Source organism: Vitis riparia, chromosome 9 (genome assembly GCF_004353265.1).
Source record: "Vitis riparia cultivar Riparia Gloire de Montpellier isolate 1030 chromosome 9, EGFV_Vit.rip_1.0, whole genome shotgun sequence".
Lineage (NCBI taxonomy): Eukaryota > Viridiplantae > Streptophyta > Magnoliopsida > Vitales > Vitaceae > Vitis > Vitis riparia.
Window position 1 is genome coordinate 9085745 of NC_048439.1, and position 11719 is coordinate 9097463.

Genomic DNA, 11719 nt, shown 5'->3' on the forward strand with positions numbered 1-11719 from the left:
GGGCAGGCGCAAGTTCCACATGCCCTAGTTTGGAGAAGCCTGCTGAGCTCTTTAATGAGTGGGAATTCCGCGAGTGCTTTTGCATTTCGAATGGTGTCTCCGTTCACTTAGTGGATGGAGATTCGACGTCCACTGAGAAAGTAGCTCAGGGTGCCATTTTTTTTAGCAAGGAACAACTCAACGTGGGGCTCCTCTTTCCTTTCTCGTCTCTCTTAAAGCAATTCTTGCATTACACCCAAATTCCTCCTGCCAACATTCATCCTAACATCATCCGGGTGTTGAAGGGATGTAGCATCTTGAATATTCTCTTCCATTTGGACCTTTCCCTATTAGAGGTCCATTTCATCTATTCTATTAAGAAGGGCTAAAAGGTATCTTCAGCATGTTTTCCCATATCCCATCCCTCCAATTGGTGACTGATCTTCCCGATTCGAATAGGGGTAGAGCCAAATGGCATGTCTTGGTCCGGGGACCATGGGTTGGCTTAATCGAGCATCCGGAAAGGGACTTTTGCCCAAACTTTTCGCTGAAAATTCCTAGTAGGGATGGCCTTGAGCGCTCATTCCCTTGTCTTTTTATGTTGAACTGATATTGTTTTAATATCAACATTTTCTGTTTTGGTTGGTGCAGATAAGGAAAGAAGATGTTGTCTGGTGGAGTGGGTGGAGAAAGTTTCGTTTGTCCATTTGAACAAGCTGTTCGAGATCACCTCAAACAAAAAGAACCACTAGACGCTTCTATCTGCTCGGAACCTGTTTGCAGTTATCCGAGAACCCTAGCCGTATGTTTTTCCCATCATTCCCAGGTGGCTCCCGAAAGTTGTGATGCCTAGGAAGCATTACGTCTTGAAAGATCTCCCATTCTACGAAGAAGCACGCAAGGCAAACGCTAAAGCTCGCTAGGAGCGCCTCGACCAAAGGGAGTAGAAGAGGCAAGAGGGGAAGCTAAGAAGGGCTCCAGGTGAAAAGGGTCGGGCTTCATCTTCCATGGCCTATCCTCCGGCTAAGAAGAAGAAGTCTAGTGCAAAATCAGTTAAGGTATCGAATTCGGTCCCTAGCTCGCCTTCCGCTTCTACTTCCTCCTCATCTACTTCAGCGGATAGTTCCGTTTCGAATTCAGAAGGTGACTCGGGCCTTTCGAACTTTGAACAAAGTGATTTGGGCGATCGCCATTCCGAACCCGAGCCTATAGCACTCGACATCATAAACAAGCCGGAGGTAGAGGAAGGCATGGCGACTGACTTGAGGGCTGACTTCAAGGAGAGGCATCACAAACACCTACATGAAGCTATTGAAGTGGTTGCTTGCCCAGCCAAAAGAATCCGTCCGGAGGGGGTTCAGGAGGAGCCCATGAAAGATGTTTTCCCGATGCCAGTGCCTCCACCGGATGCTGCAGGGTCTAGTAGAGTGCCGACTGTTGGGAAGGAGACTTACTCGGCTCAGGATGGGATACCTGGAGGTCCGGCTCTAGTCGAGGAGTATTTGGATTAGAAGGATGCCTCCGTTTCCGTTCCTCCTCCCAGTTGGGAGGAAATAATGGATATGCTGAGGTGAGTACCATGCTTCACCAATGCTAAGCCGCCTTCGACAAAGATATCGGACTTCTTCTCTCTTACTAAGCAGATCTAGTGAATATGGGCGGTGACCCTCCTGTTTTCGTCACAACCTGGTTCCCATTCGGCACGCCTGAGTCTGTCGTTTCCCTTATTCAGCAACTGCAGGATTGCACGGTTCAGGAGATTGCGAAAGTGGTAATTTTTTATGCTTTCCTCCTTTTATGATAATGTGAACTCTGGTATCCGGTCTTAATTTTGTTTTCGTCATTGCCTTCAGGTGGTGGTCGGAGTCCATAACATGGTGCGTTAACGTGCTTTACTTTTTGAGCGGCTGGAGGTTGCTGAAGCTATGAGAGACTTTCATTTCCCACAGTATGAGTAGCAATGAAGAGCTTCGTACAAAGTCGGAGCGAGTGGAGAGAGATCTCGCCGCCGCTCAGAAGGCTGTCGTAGAGGAAGCAGAGGCCTTGAAGCTGGCAGAACGGGAGAATGAAACGATCCGTGCTGAAGCGGACAAGCTGAGAGGGGAGGGTAGAATCGCAGAGGCCAAACTCAAAGAATCCGAATAGGAGAATGCCCAACTAAAGAAGGAGATGGAGGAGCCTTGGGTTGGGTTCGTGGCTCAAAAGAGGGAGATGAAGGAGCTTTAGGCTAGGTTCGTGGCTCAGAAAAAGGAGCTGGAGATGGAGTACCAAAAGTAAGTGGATGAGATGTACTTCTTCGGCTACCGATGTTGTATGAAGAATAACGAAATTATCTAGGACATTCTCTCCTTCCTTTCCGATGATGAAGGCGAAACACCCGACGATTCTTCCTGATGAGATGGATTCTTCCCGTGTTCGACTCTTTGGGTGAGTCATAACACATATTTTTCTTCATTACCAAGTAGTATATACTTCGCCGTGATTTATCCGACTTACACTTTGTAAAGAACAATTTCATGCTTATGAGTGCAAATGCAACATTTCATTGTCCCTATTGCAGATTTCCCTCATTTTTCCTTTACTGATAGTATTGTTTTAGATTAGATATATTCCATGGACGAAGTAAGGGTGTTTCGTCCAACCTCTGTAAATGGTAAGCCTTAGATTCACTGACCTTTGAGACAACGTAGGGTCCTTCCTAATTTGCTTGGAGCTTCCCAGCTCCATTTTTAGTTGTATTTTCAAAGACTTTTCTGAGAACTAGAGTCCCAACCTTAAATGCACGAGGTCGGAATTTCCGGTTGTAGTAGGTAGCAACTCTTTGTTGATAGGAGGCCATCCGGATGGTCGCGCTCTCTCTCACTTCGTTTGCCCAATACAGGTGTCTTTCAAGCTCTTGACTTTCGTTTTTTTTACCCTACACGGTGGTTCAGGCTGTGGGCATGCCTATCTCTATGGGGATGACTGCTTCTATTCCGTATGCGAGAGCGAATGGAGTGTTTCCCGTTGGTCATCTAGGTGTTGTCTATTAGGCCCATAGAATGTCGGACAACTCTTTCACCCACTTTCCTTTGGCTTTCTTCAGCCTTTTGTTCAGCGTGGACAACAGGGTTTTGTTCGTTGCTTCTCCTTGCCCGTTGCTCTGAGGGTATTGCGGTGTGGAGTATTAATTTTTTCTTTTTAGCTCCAAACAAAAAGTTATGAACACGACGTTGTTAAACTGCAGCCCATTATCAGCTATAATTGCTTGTGGAATTCTGAACTGACAGATGATGCTTTTCCAAACAAACTTATAGATGTCCTTATCATTGATGTTGGCATAAGCTTCTACCTCTATCCACTTGTTAAAGTAGTCGGTGGCCACAAATAGGAATTTCTTTTGAGCGGCTGCGATAGGTAGGGGCCCCACTATGTCCACCCCCCACTATGCGAATGGCCAAGGCTTCGTTATTGGGTTGAGAACTTCGGATGACATGCATGGAATGGGTGCATGTCTTTGGCACCGGTCATACTTCTTGACATAGCCTTCCGCATCTTGCTTCATGGTGGGCTAATAGTATCCCTACGAGTGGGCACGGTGTGCTAGGGATCGTTCTCCTGTGTGATTGTTGCATATGCCTTCATGCAACTCTGCTAACACATACTGAGCTTCCGTACTGTCTAAGCATCTAAGGAACGGACCTCTAAAGGATCGCTTGTAGAGGCGGTCTCTAATCAAGGTGAAGTGGGCAGCCTGCATTCGGACCTTATGCGCATGCTTCCTCTCTTCGGGCAGATCTCCTATCCGGAGGTAGTTCTCAATTTCACGCGTCCACTTTATGTTTTCTTCCCTGGCGCTGTAGAGAGGTGTGACTGCAATCGAGAAAGTGGACTGGAGGTGGACAAAAAATAATATTGCCTCTTTCACGGGGAGTGTAGTTGCTACTCCAACCAAGGCATCGACTTATACGTTTTCTGTGCGGGGAATCCTCTTGATAGCCCATTTGTTCAACTGATTCAGGGTATCTTGTACTTTAGTTAAGTACTGAGTCATGCGTCCATCTTTGGCTTCGTATTCCCCTTGGACATGCCTAACGACGAGTTGAGAGTCACTGTAGATTTCGAGCTTGGAAGCTGAGAGTGCAAGTGTAAGGTTCAACCTGGACAGGATGGCCTCGTATTTGGCTTCATTGTTGGATGCTGGAAACCCGAGTCGGATGGTTTGTTCCAACTGCTCCCTAGTTGGCGATTGTAAGAGGAGGCCTATTTCGGATCTCGAGGTTCGGGAGGCTTTATCGATGTGTAAAGTACACCATTCCTCTTTGCTGGGTTCTATGAATCAAGGGGGTTGCTGGGGGATCTCTGCTATGAAATCAGCCATGACTTATCCTTTTATGGACAACCTGGGCTGATATTCGATTCCGTTCGCACTCAATTCTATGGCCTACTTCAACATCCTTCCTGATAGATCAGGTTTGTGAAAAATACTTCTGAAGGGCTGGTTGGTGAGCACGACTATTGGATGGGCCTGGAAATAGGGACGAAGTTTCTGAGCAGCGCTTCTCAAGGCTAAGGTCGTTTGCTCCATCTTCGAGTATCTGGTTTCTGCATCTACCATTGCTTTGTTGATATAGTAGACGAGTCTTTGCTCTTTATCTGATATGCAGCGAAACAAAACAACACTGACCGCCCAAGTAAAAACTGTTAAGTACATGTATAACTGCTTGTCGGGCTGAGGGCTGCTCAGGATGGGCGGTTGTGTGAGATAATGTTTGATCACTTCAAATGCGGACTGACAGTCTTCCGTCCATCCTAGCGTGCCGACTCCCTTTAGCATAAGGAAGAAGGGCCTTAGTTTGTCTATAAATCGGGCTATGAAGCGTCTTAGTGCAACGAGTCTACCAATGAGGTGTTGTAGCTCTTTCTTGTTGCTCTGGACGGATGTCTCCATGACAACTCTGATTTGATCCGGATTGACCTCTATCCCCCTTTGAGTGACCATAAACCCCAAGAACTTGCCTGCGCTCACCCTAAAAGCACACTTGGACGGATTGAGCTTCATGTTGTACTTTCTCAACAAGTGAAAGAATTCTTCTAAGTGTTGGTCATGTTCGCCTCTGGTTCTGCTTTTAACCACGATGTCATCAATGTATACCTCCACCATGTGCCCGATTAGAGGTTTGAAGATTTTAGTCATCAGCCTTTGGTAAGTGGCTTTGGCGTTTTTCAGTCCAAACGACATGACTTTGTAGCCATAGTGTCCGTGTGGTGTTATGAAGACAATTTTTTCTTCATCTGGTGGGTACATGGGAATCTAATGGTACCCGAAAAAGGCATCCAGGAAAGAGAGCATTCCTTATCTGGTGGTGGAGTCCATTATTTGGTTTATTCGCCGTAGGAGAAAGTTATCCTTAGGGTAAGCGTCGTTGAGGTTAGTGTAATTGACGCAAACTCGCCATTTCCCTTTTTTTTTTTGGGACTACAACCACGTTTGCCAACCAGTTTGGATATTCAACCTCCCTAATAAATTCGGCTGCAAGTAACTTGTCTACATCATCTTGAATGATTCTTTGTCTATCCGGATGAAACCGTTGGACTTTCTGGCAAATAGGTCTTGACGATGGCAGGATGTTAAGTCAGTGGGAGGCAATCGACGGGTGAATCCCAGGCATGTCAGAGTGTGTCCATGCGAAAACATCTTTATTCTGCTAAAGTGTTCCTTTAAGGCATCGTGCCTCGTTCGATTCTAAGAGGGAACTTACGTAAGTAAAGTGATCATCGTCTTTTGAGATTCGAATGGTCTGCAAGGGATTGGCTACCGGGGGATCCTTTTTCAACAGGTACTGTAATTGCTATTGATCGGCCACACTTGCACATTTGAGAGGAGACTCGTGATCACTACTAGATCCAGCTTCCCCTGCCACTTCGTAACACTGTTGAGCTGGTAGCTGGCTACCATAGAGATTAATTTGTCCGTCTTCGGTGAGATAACTCACCATCTGATGATATGTAGAAGGGATGACTTTCATGCCATGCAGCAAGACACCCCCCAATATGGCGTTGAATGGGGATAGGTCTTATACTACTGAGAACTGCACGTTCAGAGTAACAGGGTCGACTTGGACTGGCAACACAATGTCGCCCAAAGATGTTCTAGAGGCTTAATTGAACCCTGACAATATCCGCCCGGGATTTTCCAAATTCGAGGGTAAAAACCCCATTTTTTTAATCACAGATACCTCTAAGAGGTCGGCTAAGCTACCTAGATTGACCAAGATTCGTCTTACATCTAAGTCACTAATTCCTAACGTAAGGATAAGGGCATCTCGGTGTGGTTGCAATATTTAGTCGGGGTCTACTAGAGGAAAGATGATTACCCCATCTATTAGGCGTGTGCTCCAACTGGTCAATCCAGGTTGGACGAAGCTAACTTGCTCTCGTACAAAGGCAACTCGAAGCAACCTTTGTCTTTTTCGTTTGGAGTTGTATTCCTCATCGATGGGTCCACCGTGGATATAATTGATCATGACTCTAGGATGAATGGAAGTTGTAGCAGTGGATGGACCCTGGGATGTCTCCCCACTTTGGCCTTCTGAGCGGACGTACTGTTTCAAGTGTCCAGCTTTTATAAGTTTCTCCACAAAGTAGTGGAGGCTTCTACATTGCTCCGTAGTATGTCCATGCTCTTTGTGATAAACACATTTTTTGTTGCGGTCTCTCTTCGCTGGGTCCGTTTTTAGGGGCTCTGGCGACCTGAAGTTGGATAGCTCGTGGATCATGGGGAAGAGTTTCTCATATGACACGTTGAAGGGGGTGAAATTGAACTGGTCCGGCTAGCACTGTTCGTCTTGCCCCTACTTGACTGCCTTTGTTGGCTCACAATTTTAGGATTCCTAACCGTGTCGTTTTTGGTAGGTTGGCTAGTGACCAAGATCTGCTGAGTGGCTGCACAGACATCGTCTTCGAGCATGGAATATTTGTTCGCCCTTCTGAACAGATCGTCCATAGTCACGGGGGGCTTTTTAGCGAGGGACTTGAAGAAAGGCGTGCCTGAGCAGATACTCCACTTAAAGATTTGGAGCAAAGTTTTTAAAGGCGAAAGCGTAAGGCGAGACATTTTTGTGTTCATGAGGCGAGACGTAAGCCTCGAGGCGTTGAGTCGTAAGCTTTTTGAGCCTCACATTATATAATTAATTAATATTTTTAAATATATAAAATAAAATAGCATAAATAGAAACATGAAAACAATTCATTAGAATCATAAAAAAAAAAAAAAAAACATACTAGTACCATACTTTCACAAAAAAAAACCATAACAAAGTCATAAAATAGAATCTAGATTCAACTATACTAATAGTTTCAAACGTTAATAAAAAACCATAACTAAGTCATGAAATAGAAAATAGAGTCAACCATAATAATAGTTCTAAACTATTACAAAAAATCCATAACTAAGTCATGAAATAACAACTAGAGTCAATTGTTTCAACTTAAATCCTCATCTCTAAGGTCATCATCATCCTCATCCAATGTATCAATAGTAGGAAAATGTCCACTATCATGTATCCCCATTTCATGTAAATCTTCATCTTCATCAATTGGTGTCAAATTCAACTCCTTCTCTTTGCCTTTGTCTCCACTTGTACCTAGCATAAAGAATTAATTAAGTGTAAATATTATAAGTTTTTTTTATTAAATTTAATCAAATTTATGACTTCAATTTTTGAGTACTTACTTGGTACTTCATTATGTTTCCTTTTGTAGGAATGTGAAGAAACCATGTGATCCGATGATGTTTCAGTCTCTTGGGAGTTGGATGACACAACTCTAATGGCATCAACACTGAATAACTCATTATCTTGAAGCCAACAAAGATCAAGGGGGAGGAGGGGATCTTCTTTCTCCGTAATCCATTCATCATCCGAATCAATTTCCTCTACCAAAATCGGATCAATATTTTGTTTCCTTTGTAGACTTCACTCTCTCAATCTAGTGTTGTATCTTACATACACTAGAGCATTCAACCTTTGATGTTCAAGTCTATTTTTTATTTTTTATTTTTGTATGGATCTACAAATAATAAAATAAACAAATTTATGTGTTAAAATGAAATAAGGTTCTCTAACATTAAAATAAAAATATATGTATAAAAATTTACAAAAATATAAGTATTACCGACTCAAATATGCTCCAATTTCTTTCACATCCCGAAGCACTACAAGTAAGGCTAAGGACTCGAATAGAAAACTTTTGCAACTCCGGTGTTGAACCCCCAAAACGCATCCACCAACTTGTAGGACTTCTTAATGTTCAAGAATCAATTGCAATACGACTCCCAAATTCACCCATTGCTTGGTCCTATGAGTCCAACTGAATGTTAGCTTTTAAATGTTCTTGATAATCCAACATTCTATCCATGCATTCAAATAATCCCTTCCTTACCTCATCAGGATTAGAGAAGTTATCTCCATACCGCAATTGAGGATTAAGATAATAACCCGCTGCATGTAAAGGTCGATGAAGTTGCGGAGTCCATCTTGCATCAATTTTTCTCCAAATTGGGCCATATTTTCTCTCCACACCCCAACAATTAAATGCAATCTTCTTCTTAGCTGAATCCATCAACTCATAAATATAACCCATGGCTGGTCTTTCCTCTGAATCAACCTCTCTCAAGACACTAACTAATGGAACAATGGTCTTTATGTAAAAAGCAACATGAGGCCAAAAATTTGGATCAAACAACATTGTACTTCGAGTATTCACACCTTCTACTTTTTTAGCCCATGTGCTTGAACACTATTTTTATGAGGAGAACATTGTTATAAGAGCTTGCTTTTGTTGATAAAGACTTTGGAGAGTAAGAAATGTAATAGCAAATCGTGTAATTGCTAGACGAAGAAGTTCATAATTTTTTGTAAATGTTCTCATCAAGCTAAGAACCCAAGTATGCCTATATATGAACTTCACTACTTGCCTAGCTCAAGATAGTGTAGTAGCATGAACATTTAGCTTTCCAATATCCTCCAACATCAAATCAATACAATGAGCAGCACAAGGAGTCCACCACAATTTTCTCATTTTTTCCATAAGCCTCATTACAGCATTCACATAATTAGAGGCATTATCAGTGATGACTTGCACAACATTCTCCTCTCCAATTTCTTTAGCCACCTCATCAAGATATTTGAACATCAATTCCCCATTTTTTTTTATTGTATCAGAAGCATCAATTGATTTCATAAATCAAGTGCCAGCAGGACTATTCACCAAAAAATTGATAAGACACCTACTCTTTCCATCTGTCCAACCATCTGACATAATTGAACATCCATATTGTTTCCAAGCTTTTTTGTGATCTTCCATAATGATACTTAGGTCATTCACCTCTTCTTTAAGAATCCATGTCCTCAATTCATGCACAGATGGAGGCTTAAACCCGGGCCCAAAATTTGCAACAGCATCTATCATAGGAAACCAATAAGGATCATTCACAGTGTTGAATGGGAGACCTTTTGAATACATACACCTACCAATTTTTCTACACACTTCCTTCCTTTCTTCTTGCTTCCACTTTGAATTCAAAGTAGTTTGTCTAGGTTGTGAAGTGGTAAATTTATCCATGGGTCCCCTAGGAATAGGTTCCCCACTCCCACTCCCACTCCCACTCCCTAATGTCCATATTGTTTTAGACAAGGCACTCTCATGCATTGAAGTTGGACCCATACCAATTTCTTGGAGCAATTCATTTCTTTTCATTTTTTTATCCTTAAAATTGGCCAATGCCTCTTTGCATTCCAATCTAGCATCTTCACTAACTTTGTTACATGGTTTCATACCATGATGAGTTCTGGCTAAGTGATGCTTGAGTCTATTCACCCCTCCTGTGCATCTTTGATTGCAAAAGTTACATCTTAAATATTGCTCCCCGGCAACTTCAATAACATACTTCTACACAAAATCTTTTCTTGAATTTTTTGAATCAGAGAAACTCATTCTAAAAAAAAAAACACCAATAATAATATTCAAATTTCTATATAACAATATAATTGACTAAAAAATAATAACAAGACATAATTGAAAGGAATTTAAAAATGAAATAAAAAATTTAATTGGTTTTAATTTTAAAAAACCAATATTTTTTTTAGAGGAATTTAAAAATTATACACATAAATTTTAATTGGAATTTAATAATGAAATAAAGAAAATTTGGGTGAAAAATAAAATTAAACCAGAAATAAAAAAATAATTTTAAGCAGCCAATTTACTGGAATATTTAGAAAATAAAAATGGTTTGGGTGAAAAATAAAATTAAACCAGAAATATAAAAATAATTTTAAGCAACCAATTTACTGGAATATTTAGAAAATTAAAATACATGAAGGAGAAACGGCTAGCTGAGACTAAGAGCTGGTCAAAATTATTGGCTGATGGATCAAATGATTTAAATATATATAGTTATATGCATATATATTGGATGAAAAGGCATTTGATTAAAAAAAAATAAAAAATTGATGAAGTGGGAGACCAACCGACTGCTAAGAGAGAGCCACCCTCTGTGTCAATCTGTCGACTACCATGGAAGATGGAGAAAAAGATGAAGAGATGAAACCGAGAAGGGGAAGCATCGGAGATGAAGAAATGAAGATCGTGACATACCTGGAGATGAACGAGAGGGATCGCCGTTGGAGAAGATGCTCTGCGATTGGTCGTCGCCGGAGAAGATGCTTTGCAATTGGTCGCCGCCTGAGGTTGAGCACTTCGTCGCCACTTCAGGTAGGGTTTCCTTTTGGAGTTTTTCTCCTAATTTTTGTTTGCCTTCAATCGGGACTCGGGTTTTGCTTTAGGGATTAGTTAGGTTTTTTTTTTTTTTTTTTTAAATTTCTTCATGGCCACATCAGCTTCTACAACGCGTTCGCCTTCTTCTCGGAGTGTAAAAGGTGCGATCAAAGCGTGCCTCAGACACGCCTCACTAGAAAAGGCGTACACATTTCTCGCGTTGCGTTTTATTATTTCCGCATCAAGGCGTTTTTGCTCGCCTCGCCCTAAGGTACGCTTTAAGGCGCGCCTGAGATACGCCTTTGAAAACTTTGATTTGGAGGACAACGTCCATGCTGTAAGATTCTACTTGGAGTACAACTTGCCCAAATCGTTTTACGAATTCCCTCAACGATTCTTTCTCCTGCATTTTTATGTTTTGTAGGGTGCTGATATTTTTCTTATGTCATGTTGAGCACAGATATTGTCCCATGAGTGCCTCCGAAAGATCTCGAAAATTATCAACGGAATTCATTGGGAGGCGATGGAACCATAAGAAAGCCTGACCTTAGAGGCTGGCTGGAAAGACTTTGCATAACAGCACGTCATTCCTTATGTCGAGGGTCATGAGTTGTCTGTAGTGCATGATATGATCAAATGAATCATTGGACTCATCGTATGCGGAGAACTTTGGCATGATGAACCCTCTTGGGGGCTCGTAATTGATAATGCTAAAGTTGAAAGGCGTGGAGAGCATGTCGTCCAACCGCCTACTGATAGAGCCGGGGGGGCCTCTACCTACCATATCCCATCTGATTTATTGTAGTGGTGGGTGTGGAGGCCAATCCGGTATGACGGGTGCAGCTAAGGGCCCAAGATATGCCTCTTGGGTCGTAGCTACACGTGGCTTCTCCATATCGGGTGTTTGTGGTCCTAACCTTGTGCGCATTGCATCCGATAGCTGAGACTTCCTATCACATCTCTTTTTTTATGAGACACAAGT

The 11719-nt window shown here is 42.3% G+C and overlaps 2 protein-coding genes across 2 annotated transcripts; both read right to left on the reverse strand.

The window, feature by feature from the left end:
- Positions 1–3541: 3541 nt before the first annotated feature.
- Positions 3542–5122, reverse strand: LOC117921772. The gene is made up of 3 exons (XM_034839731.1): positions 4447–5122; positions 3929–4290; positions 3542–3850 (listed from the first exon to the last, which is right to left on the reverse strand). The coding sequence occupies exons 1-3, from the start codon at positions 5120–5122 to the stop codon at positions 3542–3544; spliced, it is 1347 nt and encodes a 448-aa protein (XP_034695622.1).
- Positions 5123–5810: 688 nt separating this feature from the next.
- LOC117921773 lies at positions 5811–6737 on the reverse strand. The gene is made up of 2 exons (XM_034839732.1): positions 6336–6737; positions 5811–5957 (listed from the first exon to the last, which is right to left on the reverse strand). Exons 1-2 carry the CDS (start codon positions 6735–6737, stop codon positions 5811–5813), a joined length of 549 nt encoding a protein of 182 aa, XP_034695623.1.
- Positions 6738–11719: the final 4982 nt, after the last annotated feature.